Source organism: Nicotiana sylvestris, chromosome 5 (assembly GCF_000393655.2).
Source record: "Nicotiana sylvestris chromosome 5, ASM39365v2, whole genome shotgun sequence".
NCBI classification, from domain to species: domain Eukaryota; kingdom Viridiplantae; phylum Streptophyta; class Magnoliopsida; order Solanales; family Solanaceae; genus Nicotiana; species Nicotiana sylvestris.
Window position 1 is genome coordinate 16073732 of NC_091061.1, and position 14294 is coordinate 16088025.

A 14294-nucleotide genomic window follows, 5' to 3' on the forward strand; every position below is an offset into this window, starting at 1 on the left:
TGTAATGTACTTAAACTATTTAAGATGCCAAAGCGCACAAGTAATCTGCAAACAATGAGCACATGATATGTACTGCCATAAATAAAATGATTATAATGATACATACCTTAATAAAATATGGCTCAACTTAGCGGGAGTTAAGAATAAAATTAGAGCTTCGTGCTGATAACGTGTTATAAAATAAAAGCAATGCAGTAAAATGTAAACAAGAAGAGATAGAGAGAATGGAGAAGTGTTTTCTTCTTTCACTTTGGTGTAATTTTTTATTGCAATTACATGGCCTTTTATAGGCATAAAAAGTAAAGATGATGGATATAAAATAGGAAATTTAATCTTTAAGTTATTCACAATATGGACATCCAATGTAGCATCCAATGTAGTATCCAATGTAGTATCCAAAGTAGTATCCAATGTACAAATTATTCATAACACTACATAAATTTTTCCATAAGATTATGACTAATTGTTTTGAGTTTATTACTCAAAAGTGATGTAACTGATTTATTAAAAATTTTAAAAAAAATTGAAAGAATTCCTCCACTTGAGATAATGAAAAAGAGACTGATCTTTTTGTCTAAGTAGCTCCTATGGTCTATAACTAAGTGGGGGTAGAATCAAGACATGAATGAAAATACATATAAAATACAAAAGCAACAAATGGGGATAAAGATTTGGTTGAGTAAGTTGGCTTTTATTGTGTAGATCCTATATAGTAGGCAGCTTTTCTTTCTCAGCTTTCATTTTCTATTTTGTGAGTGCTGTCTAAAGGCAAAACTTAGAAAAAGTAAAGGAAAAAGTAGTAACTTCTTTCTATTACTAAGAGACAGGTGTTTTCCTAGTTGAAAAGAAGACAATGAGATGCTAATGGTTCCAAGTCTAAGAAATGCTTTGCTCATAATTAGCGGCTGCAAAATGAATAAAAGAAAACAATTCTCTTACTTATATTATCCATTAAAAAATTGATAGGATAATAAACTTTTTAAAAATGGATCAAATATGAATAAGAATCATATTATTCATTTAGAAAATGGATAACCAATGGATAATTAATGAGTTTAACTTTTATATTTGTAAAGTCTCAAATTTGGAAGACTAAAAATTCTGCCAAAATTGATTATATTGAAGAAGCCATGGATAATATGGATATCCATATTATTTGCCGGTTAACTTATTTTTTGTCCGTATTAAATATGGGTCGGGTCATATAATTTATCCATTTTTGCATTACTCATTTTCGACCCGACCCAACCCGCTTGTTTGCCACCCCTACTTATAATTAAGCTCAATCTTTAAGGAAAACTATCTAAATTCATGTAACATTTATTCCTTTCATCCCATTTTAGTTACACATTTTCTTTTATAGTTTGTCCTAAAAAGATTGACATATATTAATTTTAAATTTTTCATTTTATCTTAAAAGCATGATTTGTTTAGTCATAAAAATATCTAGGGCATGTTTAGACTATTTATTTTGAAATTCTTCATTTCTTCTTAAACTTCATGCTCAATCAAATATTTTTCACGTAAATTTGGAGAAGGGAGGGGGAGGATACCAAGAACTTGAACAAGTTCAATATGTAGCATAGGCCAGCAGAACAATAGTACAATTAACTCATGCTAATCTAAGTTTTGTTCAATTTATTTGTACCAAAAGTTCTGATCCTTGAGCTGCTGGATACGACATTCACATATTGGCAAAGCAAACTCTCAATTTGATCATGAGAGGTTAGAGAGTTTCCCTCTTTTCCCTAAGTCAAACTAATGTGATTCTTTTTCTCGACCATTTTGAATTCATTTCATTTTTTATTTTAAATTAGGTATAATAGTAATTAAGTAGCTTGGTGCATTAGGGAACCCAACCTCCAAAATAGATAATATACTACTCGATTTAAGCTACATGTTTTAGCTAATGATTGTTTACAAAGTGGCTTCCTTTATCAATTAGGTAACTAAGCAACAATGTACATAAAAATCATTATCACCTGCCAAACCGATGCTTCATTTCACAAGCTTGAATAAATTAAGTGTAACCACCCGGATTCCCATCCTCGAGAGTCGTGATGACACATACTAGTATGAGCTAGGCAAGCCAATTAATTGCATAATTTACCTTTTTATCCTTTTTATATTCATTAACAATTTCGAAATAATACCATTTAAATAGCGGAATTTAACACAAGCGAAAGAAAGAAACAATAAGTTATCTGAACATGAATATCTAATACAACTGTTTGAGTCTCGACTGCCCAGAACTGGTATCACAGTTTCATAGACGGTCTAAGAATGGTACAAATAAAGGGTCTGAAAGGAATAAATACAACATTGTCTCTTGAAATGCAAGAAAGAAACAAGAATAGTGGATAGAAGGAGACGCCAAGGCCTACAGACACCTGCAGGACTACCTCGGATCGCCTGATGATTAAGAATCAACAATCTCACTGCGGTCTGAAGTCCACAACACTGGGGTCTGCATAAAAGAGTGCAGAGTGTAGTATCAGCACAACCGACCTCATGTGCTGGTAAGTGCCTAGCCTAACCTCGGCGAAGTAGTGACGAACCTAGGACCAGACTACCAAATAAATCTGTGCAGTTCAAATATATAAAGCGAAAAAGAAATAAACAATTAAAGATAGGAGAGGGAAACATGCTTCAGGGACTAACAGGTAAACCAGAATATCAAGAGAATTATAAAAGAATCAAAATCTACCACTAACAAGAATAAGGAAAACAAAGGCAGATTTCATTTTCTTTTCACATCTTGTTGCAGGCGTGCAACCCGATCCCATTTCCTGTATCTCGTGGCAGGCGTGTCACCCGCTCCCATTTCACTATATCTCGTGGCAGGCGTGCCACCTACTCCCATTTCATTATATCTCGTGGCAGGCGTGTCACCCGCTCCTATTTCATTATATCTCGTGGTAAGCGTACCACCTGCTCCCATTTTATTATATATTGTGGCAGGTGTGCCACCCGCTCCCATTTCATTTATCTCGTGGTAGGCGTACCACCCGCTCCCATTTCATCATATTTCGTGGTAGCGCGTGCCACCCGCTCCCATTTTATTTATCTCGTGGTAGGCGTATCACTCGCTCCCATTTCATCATATCTTGTGGTAGGCGTACCACCCGCTCCCATTTCATTATATCTTGTGGTAGGCGTACCACCCCGCTCCCATTTCATTATATCTTGTAGAAGGCGTACCACCCGCTCCCATGTACAAGCCAATAATAATCACAAGGAATCCCGACAAGGGAACAATAATATCAACAAACAATATCCCGACAAGGGAGAAACAACTATAACCAATCTTGTTACAACATCTAACTACCTCAGCTATAACCAAACTCGTTACAACATCTAACTACCTCAGCTATAACCAAACTTGTTACAACACCTAACTACCTCCGTTATAACTAAGCTTGTTACAATACCTAACATAAAGAATCATCAACCTAAACATCCGTAATATTAATTAATAACACAATACAAGGGAACCACAACTCAACAATAGCCCGACAAGGGGGCAACATAATGATCTCTTCTCTTTCTCACTTTTACTTCACAACTGGAGCCAACGTTCCTCAATGTTCATAGGTCACAAATATTTCCACAACTTTACACAACAAATAGAAATCTTCACCAAGGCATGAATAATATAACGAAGTCATGAAAATCACAATATAAGACCCACGGTCATGCTTGACACCAACATATAGATACTCATCGCCATGCATATACGTCGTACTCAACAAAAAGCAAATAGTAAATAGGACACAACTCATAATCCCTCAAGCTAAGGTTAGACCAAACACTTACCTCGATGCCACGAACACAATTCACGATTCAACTATAGCTTTACCCCTTGATTCCACCACCAATTCGCTCATATCTAGTCACAAGTTACTTAATTATGTCAATAAACGCTAAATGAATCAACCTCAATGCATAAAGAATGAATTTTCTAAAGTTTTGCCCACAAAGTCAAAAATCGCCCCCGGACCCACATGGTCAAAACCCGAGGTTCGAACCAAAACCCGATTACCCATTCCCCTACGAACCAAATATATGATTTGTTTTAAAATCGGACCTCAAATCGAGGTCCAAATTCCCAACTTTTTGAAAAATCTAGGTTCTACCCAAAACACTCAATTTCCTCCATGAAAATCATTGCTTCTAGGATGAAATCTTGTAAAAAGAAGTTAAGGAGTAAGAAAAATGAGTTAGAAATCCCTTACCAATGTTTTTGGAGAAGAAAGGTTGTTTGAAAAATCGCCTCTTATGTTTTTGAGGTTTTGCAAAATGAAAAATAACTGAAAATCCCGTTTTAATATACCCCTCTCAGACCCCCTGTGCGGACCGCACAAAATGGAGTGCGGCCGCACAGCTCACCAGGTTGACTGCAGTGACATGTTCTAGTATTTTGGACATAACTTTTTCTACAGATATCCAAATTGTGATTTATTTACCATTATGGAAACTAGACACGAAGGGCTATAACTTTCGTTATTTAATCATCTCAAAATTCCTTGTAGATCAAAAGATATAGGCTTCTGAAGTTGGACCAGTGAAATGTTCCTCACCGTGGACCGCACAGAATCTAGTGCGGCCGCAAAGCCCTCACCGCGGTCCGCGCAAAATCTAGTGAGACCGCACAAGCCCCTCCGCGACAACATTTCTCTTTGTGTGGACCGCACTAGTCTATTCAGAGGCCTTCCACCTCTCTGAACCTGCAACAGCTATGTTTTCAAGCCTACGACATCCCGGAACCTACCCGAAACGCACCCAAGCCCTCGGAACTTCAAACCAAGTGTGCATACTAACTCAAAAACATCATATGGATCTACTCGTGCGATCACATCTCAAAATAACATGTAAAATCATGAATTAAACCTCAAAACTCAACATTTTCATCAAGAACTCTCAAAGTTCATAACTCTTCAACCGGAAGTCCAACTCACGTCAAATAAACTCCATTTTTCTCCAAATTTCATAGTTATCTTTAAAATACTATAACAAGTTTGTACCGGGCTCCGAAACCAAAATACGGGCCCGATAATAATGGTTTCAAACATTTATTCTTCTATTTATTTCTTAGATAATTGAGTGAAATATTTTCTTTCAAAAATTGATTTCTAAGGCTTGGGACCTTGGAATTCATCTCATATTTTACTACGGACCTCCCGGGATCGTCAGAACACGGATCCGAGTCAGTTTGCTTACAATGTTGACCAAAGTCAACCATAATCAAACTTTTAACTCTAGAATTTCTATTTCTCTTATTTTCACATAGAAGGCTTTCCGGATATAGGTCCGAACCACACACGCAAATCAAGGTGGGTAAAAGGGAGGTTTTTAGGCCTCGAAACACTGAATGCACTTGCTAAGTGGTGTCAAATGGACGAGTTGGATCGATTTTAGGCGGGTCAAAATACACTGAGTCAGTAATGACTAAAAATTATTTGGGTCGAGATGGGCTGGGTCAAGATGACTAAAATTTGGGTCACAGTCCAACCCGCCCAACTCTTACCAAACTTTAATTAATATGTGTTTTTTTCTTCTGATTTGTACAATTAATAAATAAGACTTTTTTGTTGTTGTGGTCATATATAATATATCAAACAAAAAAGAATTATTTTAAAAATATTTTAATAAAATTACTCATGGATCAATTTAGGCTAAAAATTAACCTAACTTTAAATGAGTTGAGATAGGTTGGATCAAGATGGGCTGAGTTCAACAAATGGGCGGGTCAATAACAGGCCCAGCTGTGGACGGGTTACACGATTCATTTGGACTTGCGCCAAATGTGACAGTCCTACTCATTATTAGCAATTGAAGCTGCTTTTCCAGAAACAAGGATGTGAGTTTGAAGGGGAGCAGCGGTAAAGTTATCTCCGTATGATTTATAGGTCACGAGTTCGAGCCATGGAAGCAGCCATTAATGCTTACATTAGAGTAGTCTATTTACATCATAACCCTTGAGATATGATTCTTACTCGAATCATGCGTTAATATAAGATACTATGTGCATCGCGTTGCAGTGAGTTTTATCCCCTTAGACACAGATTACATACGGCACCCAAATAACATTAGCTCAAAGCACAGGTTCTTAATGGTCCGCATAAATATCTAAGTTTTTTATTTTGGAGTAAAATAATGAATTAAGGAGTTGGGCTGAGTTAAGTACAATTTGCAAAATTGCATAAATATGATACTTTTAAGGTATTCTTTAATTTTTGATCCTATGCCCAAATGGCTAGTGAAGACGAAAATTCAAGACCATCTACGTCAACGTCAACATCAAGGGCTATTTGTGCATTGGACTTTTTATATTTCTATACCATATAGAAAACTATATTACCCTCAATGTTTAAGGTTTGATATAATTACATTTAGTATACCTAATTACCAATTCTATACCATAAGGTGTTTTAACTGTACATGAATTGTACCTTATATCACTCCTAAACTAATGATATCGTATATTCCTCCATATCCCCCCCTCCCCCCACGTTTCTCTCTCCTAAACCCATAACCTCACCCACGTATCACGACACACACACGATTCAAGCCATTATTCCCTCTGCTAAAACCAAAAAAACAAAGGTAACCATCTACCATTAACGTCCAAAATCAAGGTTTTTCTTCTACAAAACCAGTCAAAATTGAAGTCAAATCTTCAAAGTTCATACACACATTTACCTTTAGCTTCAAATTTTCTCAATGAAGAAGAACAAAACTTCAAAACACAGTCCTAAAATATCTAAAATCCGATGTACCTTCTTTTGATTTGGGTGTATTATCACCACACTCACCCAAAAAGCAAGGGAAATCTGCACATGCAATTGTAGATATGAAGCATAGTCTTTCTCTGCGTCAAATCAGGACTAAAGCTAGAACTAAACAAAAACATGATTTCGATGTTGGAGAATCTTCGAGGCCAATCAAACAAGCGGATAAGAAACGAAAAGAAATAGTGTCAGATGATGATTTTGTAGAAGATGTGCCTATCAGTAAACCTGGAAAGAAAGCTAAGGTGGCTCTCAGTTCAAAAACTCCCAAAAAGAAGAAAAATTCAAAAAAAAAAAAGCCCCTAGTGTTAGAACTCCTAAAATTGTTCGAAAACACTCATTGGTGAAGGTAAGAATTTAGTAATTTCTTCACTACTTATTTCGCCTGTTTTAGTTGTTAAAAATCTACATAATCTGTGTTTTTTTTGCTTTGTAGATTTTTGTAGAAATGTTGTTTATAAATTGCAAATGTATCTATGTTTTCAAGCACTGAAATTATGTGAGATTATTTGTCTTAATTTTGAAGATTAATTGTAGATTTGTTGATCTGTTTAATATTGTTGTTATATTATATATTTTCGAAGTTATTTTATAGAAAAATACAAATGTATCAGTGCTTTTTAATTACTATATTAATGTTAGATTACATTTGTTCAATTTTGCAGAATGAACATTTTTTTGCATCCCATAATGTTGATTATGGGTGCTTAGATTCCAGACATTATGTGACCCTAGTATTCCTAGCAAATTAAAGCGCTTTTGTCTCCAAATGGTTTGAAGCTGTTTAAGAAAGATATTCTTTGGTTATTTAATGTCATTTCCCAATTTATGCATGCAAAATCAAGCTATTCATCTTCTTATGAATTATGAATTGAAATCATCTGATGCTTCCTATTTTTCAGCTGAGTTAAAAGGTGAGAGGTTAAATTTTGGATTGAGAGAGTTTGCAGTAATAACTGGTCTTAGATGTCATACTGAGGTGACAGACTTTGGTTACACTCCTAGTATGTCAGTAAGATAATGAGCAGTTACTTTCCAAACAAGGTAAAAGCTGAGAATACATACCTAAAATAGATAGTAACCAACAAAAGTTGGGTCAATGATGAGGATGCAGTAAAGTTATGTATTCTATATCTCATAGAATTCTTCATTTGTCCTTCAGAGAAAGACCATATTGGGTTGGTAGATCATTTTAGGTTTTATTTGGTGGAATCCAGTAAGTACGAGTCATTTCCATGGGGTATTCAGTCTTATAGGCAGTTGATTGAATCAGTTAGGCACAAGCTAAATCCTTTCGTTCATTCTTATCTCATTCGAGGATTCCCCCTAGCCATGCAAGTATGGTTGTATGAGTGTTGCTCCTCCGTCAACATTGATATAGCTACAAGAATTTCTAATTCAATCCCTCGCATACTAAACTGGTCAGCTACTAAGGGCCAGATTTGGTTAGCTACAATTGAAGACAAAATAATCAAGCCTGAATGGATGAAGGTAAATAGTCTTTATTTATGATAATACAATTTATCTACAAAAATATCTACAATTTGTATACATACTCTGCCTTAAACAAGCTAATTTACTTTTTTCACCATTCAGTTCACCAACATAAATAAATCACCTAAAGAGCTTTCGGTGATGCTTTTGCCTGATAAAGTTGAGTACACAATTGAAGAGGTTGAACATGTTTCTGAGAATCCAAAAGTTGATGCTCCTCCATTGGAACCCACAGAATCAATTAGAAAAGAGGAAAAGGAGTCTATTCGTCGTAAAATAAAAAAGTTAAAAAGACGTGTTGAGAAGGTAACATGTAGTCCTAAAAAGCATTGTGATTTATATATAATAGTGTATCTGTTTTTTAATACATATTTCTGAAGTTAACTATGTATTTTTTTAATTATGTAGGTCGATGAAAAGCTTGAAGATTTTAGGAAAGATGTATTTGAAGAACTAGGTAGCCTTCGAGACCTAATAAAGGATTCAGTCAAGACTGTTTTGCAGGTGATAAGCAATCCAAATGATCAAGTTGATGCAAAGGTAACATTTGAATCTTAATCATATTAACAAAACTATTTATGTTACCTCTAAAATATGTATCCTAACTAATATAAAACTTACAGTTTGCTGGGAGTTCAACAAAAAATACTGACCAACCAAAAGACAAGAACAATCAACAATTTCAGTTCGATAGTGGTGAACCAGTGCAGGTCAGCCCCAGCAAAACGGGTATCTACAATATATCTCCAGTATATCTACAATTAAATACAAAATATCTACAAAATAATTACAAAATAACTACAAATTATCTACAACATAACTACAAGTTGTCTACATTATATATACACAATATATACAATTACATCCAGCTTATTTACACAGTTATACAGATTTATGTAGATATTATGACACACCTTCATATCTTCATAAATTGTACCTTAAGCCAATATTATCCAGTATTATTTAACATTTTTAATGAAAAAAATAGAATATGTTGAATGTGCACATGGTGAAGAAAATCATCCAGCACGTGTTGATTTATATACACATTTTGAAGGGATTGTTGATGAAGAGAATGCAGGTATGAAATTATTTTCAGAAATATTTTCTTTTTGTTTCAATATTTTTACCATTCTATTAAGTTATATAAACATGGTGTTACACCGAGGGAAGATATGCATGTACAATCTCCAATTCATGGAGTGACAGTAGCAGCTCAAAGAGAACAGCAGAATCCGGAAGATGACAATGTAGGTGAAGAGGCATAGTATGTGAATGTAGGTGATTCAGAAGAATTCGAAGGTGAGAAGAAGGAGGTTACGCTTGATGATTTCGAGCTGCCTGATAACTTCTCCTAGTTTGTTAAGTTCGGCGAGCCTATACAAGATGAAGCAACACCTGTGCATCAAGGTAGAACAAGGCAGCCGGGAAAGCATTCCCGATCACCATTTCTCCCTTTATACAGTTCTAGTGGCAGCATCTCGGTTGGACCCTAAATATTTCACCTCAAGCACTCATTTACTAGTGTTATTGGTCAAAATGTAGACCCTGAGTTGTTGGATCAATTCCATAAGTGGTTATACCACAGTATCGACATAGGTCCAAAGAGGTTAGGTTGCACAATTTGACACTTTTATTCTAGTATTCATCTTTTACACATCCACTTCATTCAACAATTTTATTTTAATTTCTATTTGTTTATATAGAAGGAAGGCTCCGTATTCTATAAAGGACAACCAAATTAAGCCATGGTTGGATCTTGGAGTTGAGAAGGTTAACAAGAAGGAGTTGTTCTTTTCCCTGGCACACCCAGGACAAGTCCTTAATGACTTGGTAAGATTCAATGTATTTGATTTGTAGATTTTTTGTAGATAAATTGTAGATAGTTTGTATTCTGAATGAATAGATGTTTTGTATTCTGATTGTAGATGAATTGTAGTTATTTGTAGTTTTGTGTAGAATATTTTGAGATAACTTGTAGAATAAATACAATCTGTTTTTGTTGCAGCACATTAATGTTATAATGTATTACTTGAGAAAAAAAAGGCAAGTATGGCCCCTACAACAAGACCATATTTACTATAACAGATTGTGTGTTCAAGACTAGGATTGATCAGATTTATGAAAAGTTCAAAAATTCTCCTCAAGAAAAGAAGTTTTCTGTTGTCAAACCCTAGGACGTTGTAGCAGAATATATATTGGGGTATAGACTACTCGCAAATGTTGCATGGGATGAAGTTGATTATGTCATCATGCCCGTCAACATTGTAGAAAAATTCCACTGGGTGTTGGTTGTTTTTGACATTGTAGAAAGGTGTCTTTATGCGTATGATTCCATGGTCTCTTCGCACAATCACCCTATTGTTGAATCTTGTGTGGACAAGTTTTCTATTATTATCCTTTTGTATTTGTCATGCACCGGGTTTTATGTGAAACGTAAAGACATCAACTTCAAGAATACAAAAGCATACATTGACAAAACTATTACCGACCCTCTTAACATTCAGTGGATTGTCGGAGAGATACCACAGCAAAAAGAAGGATCACTGTAACAAAATCTTCTTTCTTTCTATCCATTTAACCCTTTTTTCTGATGGTGTGGTAAATATTGACATTTTTTTTATCTTTTGCAGCGATTGTGGTGTATTTGTTGCTGCCTTTGCAGAGTATGTTAGTATTGTAGAATTATCAATTCCAACAGAAGACCTTTCTGATATTGACCAACACCGTAGACGCTATGGAGCGCTACTTTGGGACTATGCTAGAAAGAAGCAGGAGTCTGGGGCAATTAGTGCTAGTGAGGTGACAGGCAAATTGGCAAGGAGGAAAGGTGCACCAGCTTTAAATGAGAAAACACGAGTCCAGAGAAAGAAGAAGTAGTTGTAATATTTTGAATGGAACATGTAGTACAATTGTGTAGTTGATGCTAGTTTATAAGATATATTATAGACAAGTTTTTTAACAATTTATTATGTTTTAATTGTAGCAGACTTGTGCTACAATTATAGTAGTCTTTGTTTCTTTTTTCTTATCCAGTATTGTAGTTCAAATGGAAACATTTTGTTGGGTTTATATTCACTTGTTGAATCTTTACAGTACATGATCTTCATTATTTCTAGCATTTAAATCCTGTTCAATTGAAATTTTATACAGTTATTCTGATCTACATTATATTCACCATAAAGCTTCTTTCTACCTAAATTTTAATCTATATATTATGTCAGCTACAGATATTATAGTTTTTTGTAGTTGTATTTGTAGATTATTTTAACAGTGTGTTTTGTTTCTTTTATATTCATTTTTGAATGTAAACAATACTCCATCTACAATATTTTAAGTTTTTAACTACTTTTCTACAGATTTATAGAAAAATCTGTAGAAAAATCCTAACTAACTACATTATGATCTTAAAAAAAACCATGTATTTTTTTTTGTAGTTTTATTGTAGATAAACTGCAAAAACACATTAACAACTATGTAAAGGATTTCATATATAGTAAAAAAGTTCTAGATTATGTATATAGAAAAGATTCATAAACAAATCAATCTATGAAAGTATTATCTCAATATAGAAAAATCCTAAATAACTACATTATGATATTAAAAAAAACCAACGATTACACATCAAAATCTGTTATCCAGAACTAACCAACAAATTTTATGAAATATTCTGTTAACTACATAAAATTTTATTTCTTTTTGGGTGCATTCTTGCAAGATCTTTTGTTATGCCCTTCTCCTCCGTAATTACCGCATGCAACCTTGTACTTCTTTGAATTTATTTCATCATATGTTTTGTATCTTTCTTTTTGAGGTCTTCCTGGCTGCCTTTTCCCTTCTTTAGGTGGATTTACTACTTCTTCAGTTATATGCTTTGGCACATTCCATTTGCTTTCATCAGGCAGCGGATTTACTGGTATTTCATAAGTACGCAAGAGGTTCGCCCTTGTGTAATAAGGAGAAAAATATTCTTCAAAAGACTCATCCCTTTGTCTTAAAGCAGCCAAAGCATGTGGATAAGGTAGTTCATCAAGCTGGAATTGCCCACAACTACATTTCTTATTTTCAAGATAAACAATATAGCGCCTCATACCATCTATTACTATATGGATGTACTCTGTTGAAGCCCTAACCTACGAGTACATTGCAAACAAAAAAACAATTCATATACGGTTAAAACCAAGATGTATACAAAATATCTACAAAAAATTTACATTGTGCTGTTTATGAATTTGATTCAATAAATAATCAGATCTTACTCTAAGCTTGTGCGACAATGTTCTATTGTCATCCAACTCTTTGTTGAATTTGTATCCAAGGTATGTGAATGTACCCTTTGCTTTCAATAATTTTTCTTTCATCCAATGTTCAAGAAGGGTCCTCATATACTCTAATAGTTCTACTATTGGCAGCTCTCTTGCATATTTTGTTACAGCATTCAACGAATCTGCAATGTTTGATGTCATAGTCCAAGTTCTGTTCACCGTAGCATGTACTCGAGACCATCAATGATATCCAATATCGTATAAGTATGCTTTAACACGGGGGTCAATCTCCTCAATCTTTGTCATCCTTTCATTAAATTCATCAAGTGTGTATGACCGCACCGTGGCAAAGTATAATTTACTTAGCTTAAGATGTCCCTTCTTGAACTTTGCCCGTATATTTGTCCAAATATGCCACATGCAAGAATAATGTTGCATGCCGGGAGAAACAATAGATGTTGCTTTCAAGATACTCTCATTTCGATCTGAAACAACACACATATTTGGTCTTTCACCATACGCGAGCTTGAATTGCTCAAAAAATCACTTCCACAATGCGTCATTCTCTGAATCAACAACAGCATACGCCAATGGTAATATGTTACCTACATTATGTGGTAAGAAGCAATTAATTGGCTGCAGTAAAAATGCAGAAAAAGACATATATATATATATACAAACTACAGCTATTCTACAATATATCTACAATTAATCTGCAAGTACTACAAAAAACATACAAGCTACAATATTTCTACAAATAAAACATCAGTACCTGCTGCATCCATATTACTGGTTGTTAGCATTATTCCCTTGTATGCTGACTTTAAAAAGGTCCCATCAACTACTATAACTGGCCTACAATATTCCCAACCACTGATTGACGTACAAATCGCAAAAAATACATACAAGAAGCAGTCATCGTCTGTCTTCTTCAATTTCACTACAGACCCCGGATAAGTCTTCTCTAGAATATACAAATAACTAGACAATTTGTTGTAGGAGTCAGCAAGACGACCTCTCAAAAATTGTAAAGCCTTTTCCTTTGCTCTCTAGGCTTGCATGTAGGTTAGATTCACGCCGTGTTCAGACAACATGTCAAATTGAATATCTTTTGGGGTGTAAATTGTCTTAGGATCAGAATATTTTGGAATAACCATGTTACCAACTACCATGACAGTAGGTTTGCGTTGTATAAATGTATTGTCCATTTTGCGGAATCATTTATGCTAGTTGCCTTGAAGTGCCATGTACAGTTTTCACCAACACATATCAGCCAGTAGCTACAAAATAAATACATTTTAAACAATTGGTTAAAATTTATATTTTAAAAAAACTGTTTTAGCTTAAACGATCACATTATACAATCTATATACAACATAACTACAATTCTGTTAAACATTATCACAACAAAAACTGAAGAAGTAAAAATTACAAATAAACTACAAAATTAAAAAAAAAAAATCTTTGACTATTCATATGTTCATACCTTCTAGCACTAGATCTTTTAACTCTGAATTGGAACTTGTGCATGACAGAATAGTGCTTCATTGCAGTTGCAATTGTTTCCTTGTCTTGGTATACTTGTCCTACTTCAATAGAACTTGGTGTACTATCTGTTATTATTATACTTTCATATTCCTCTATGACGGGAGATATTGGCATATCAAGTAACTTAAGTATTGCAGAAGAACCTGCATGAAAATAAATATAAATATTGTTATCACCAGTTTGTAGAAAATTTATA

At 34.4% G+C, this 14294-nt stretch overlaps 1 protein-coding gene across 1 annotated transcript; it reads right to left on the bottom strand.

The window, feature by feature from the left end:
* Window positions 1-11974: 11974 nt before the first annotated feature.
* On the bottom strand, window positions 11975-12751 carry LOC138868310 (uncharacterized). Its single transcript, XM_070145855.1, has 2 exons — window positions 12500-12751; window positions 11975-12418 (listed from the first exon to the last, which is right to left on the bottom strand). Exons 1-2 carry the CDS (start codon window positions 12749-12751, stop codon window positions 11975-11977), a joined length of 696 nt encoding a protein of 231 aa, XP_070001956.1.
* Between the last annotated feature and the right edge of the window lie 1543 nt (window positions 12752-14294).

What these genes read in the sequence shown, in the direction of transcription:
- LOC138868310 (XM_070145855.1), bottom strand. Translation starts at nt 12,751, where the DNA reads ATGACATCAAACATTGCAGATTCGTTGAATGCTGTAACAAAATATGCA. An exon ending in AAATTCATAAACAGCACAAT is followed by an intron (nt 12,419 to 12,499) that starts GTAAATTTTTTG and finishes ATGTACTCGTAG; the next exon opens with GTTAGGGCTTCAACAGAGTA.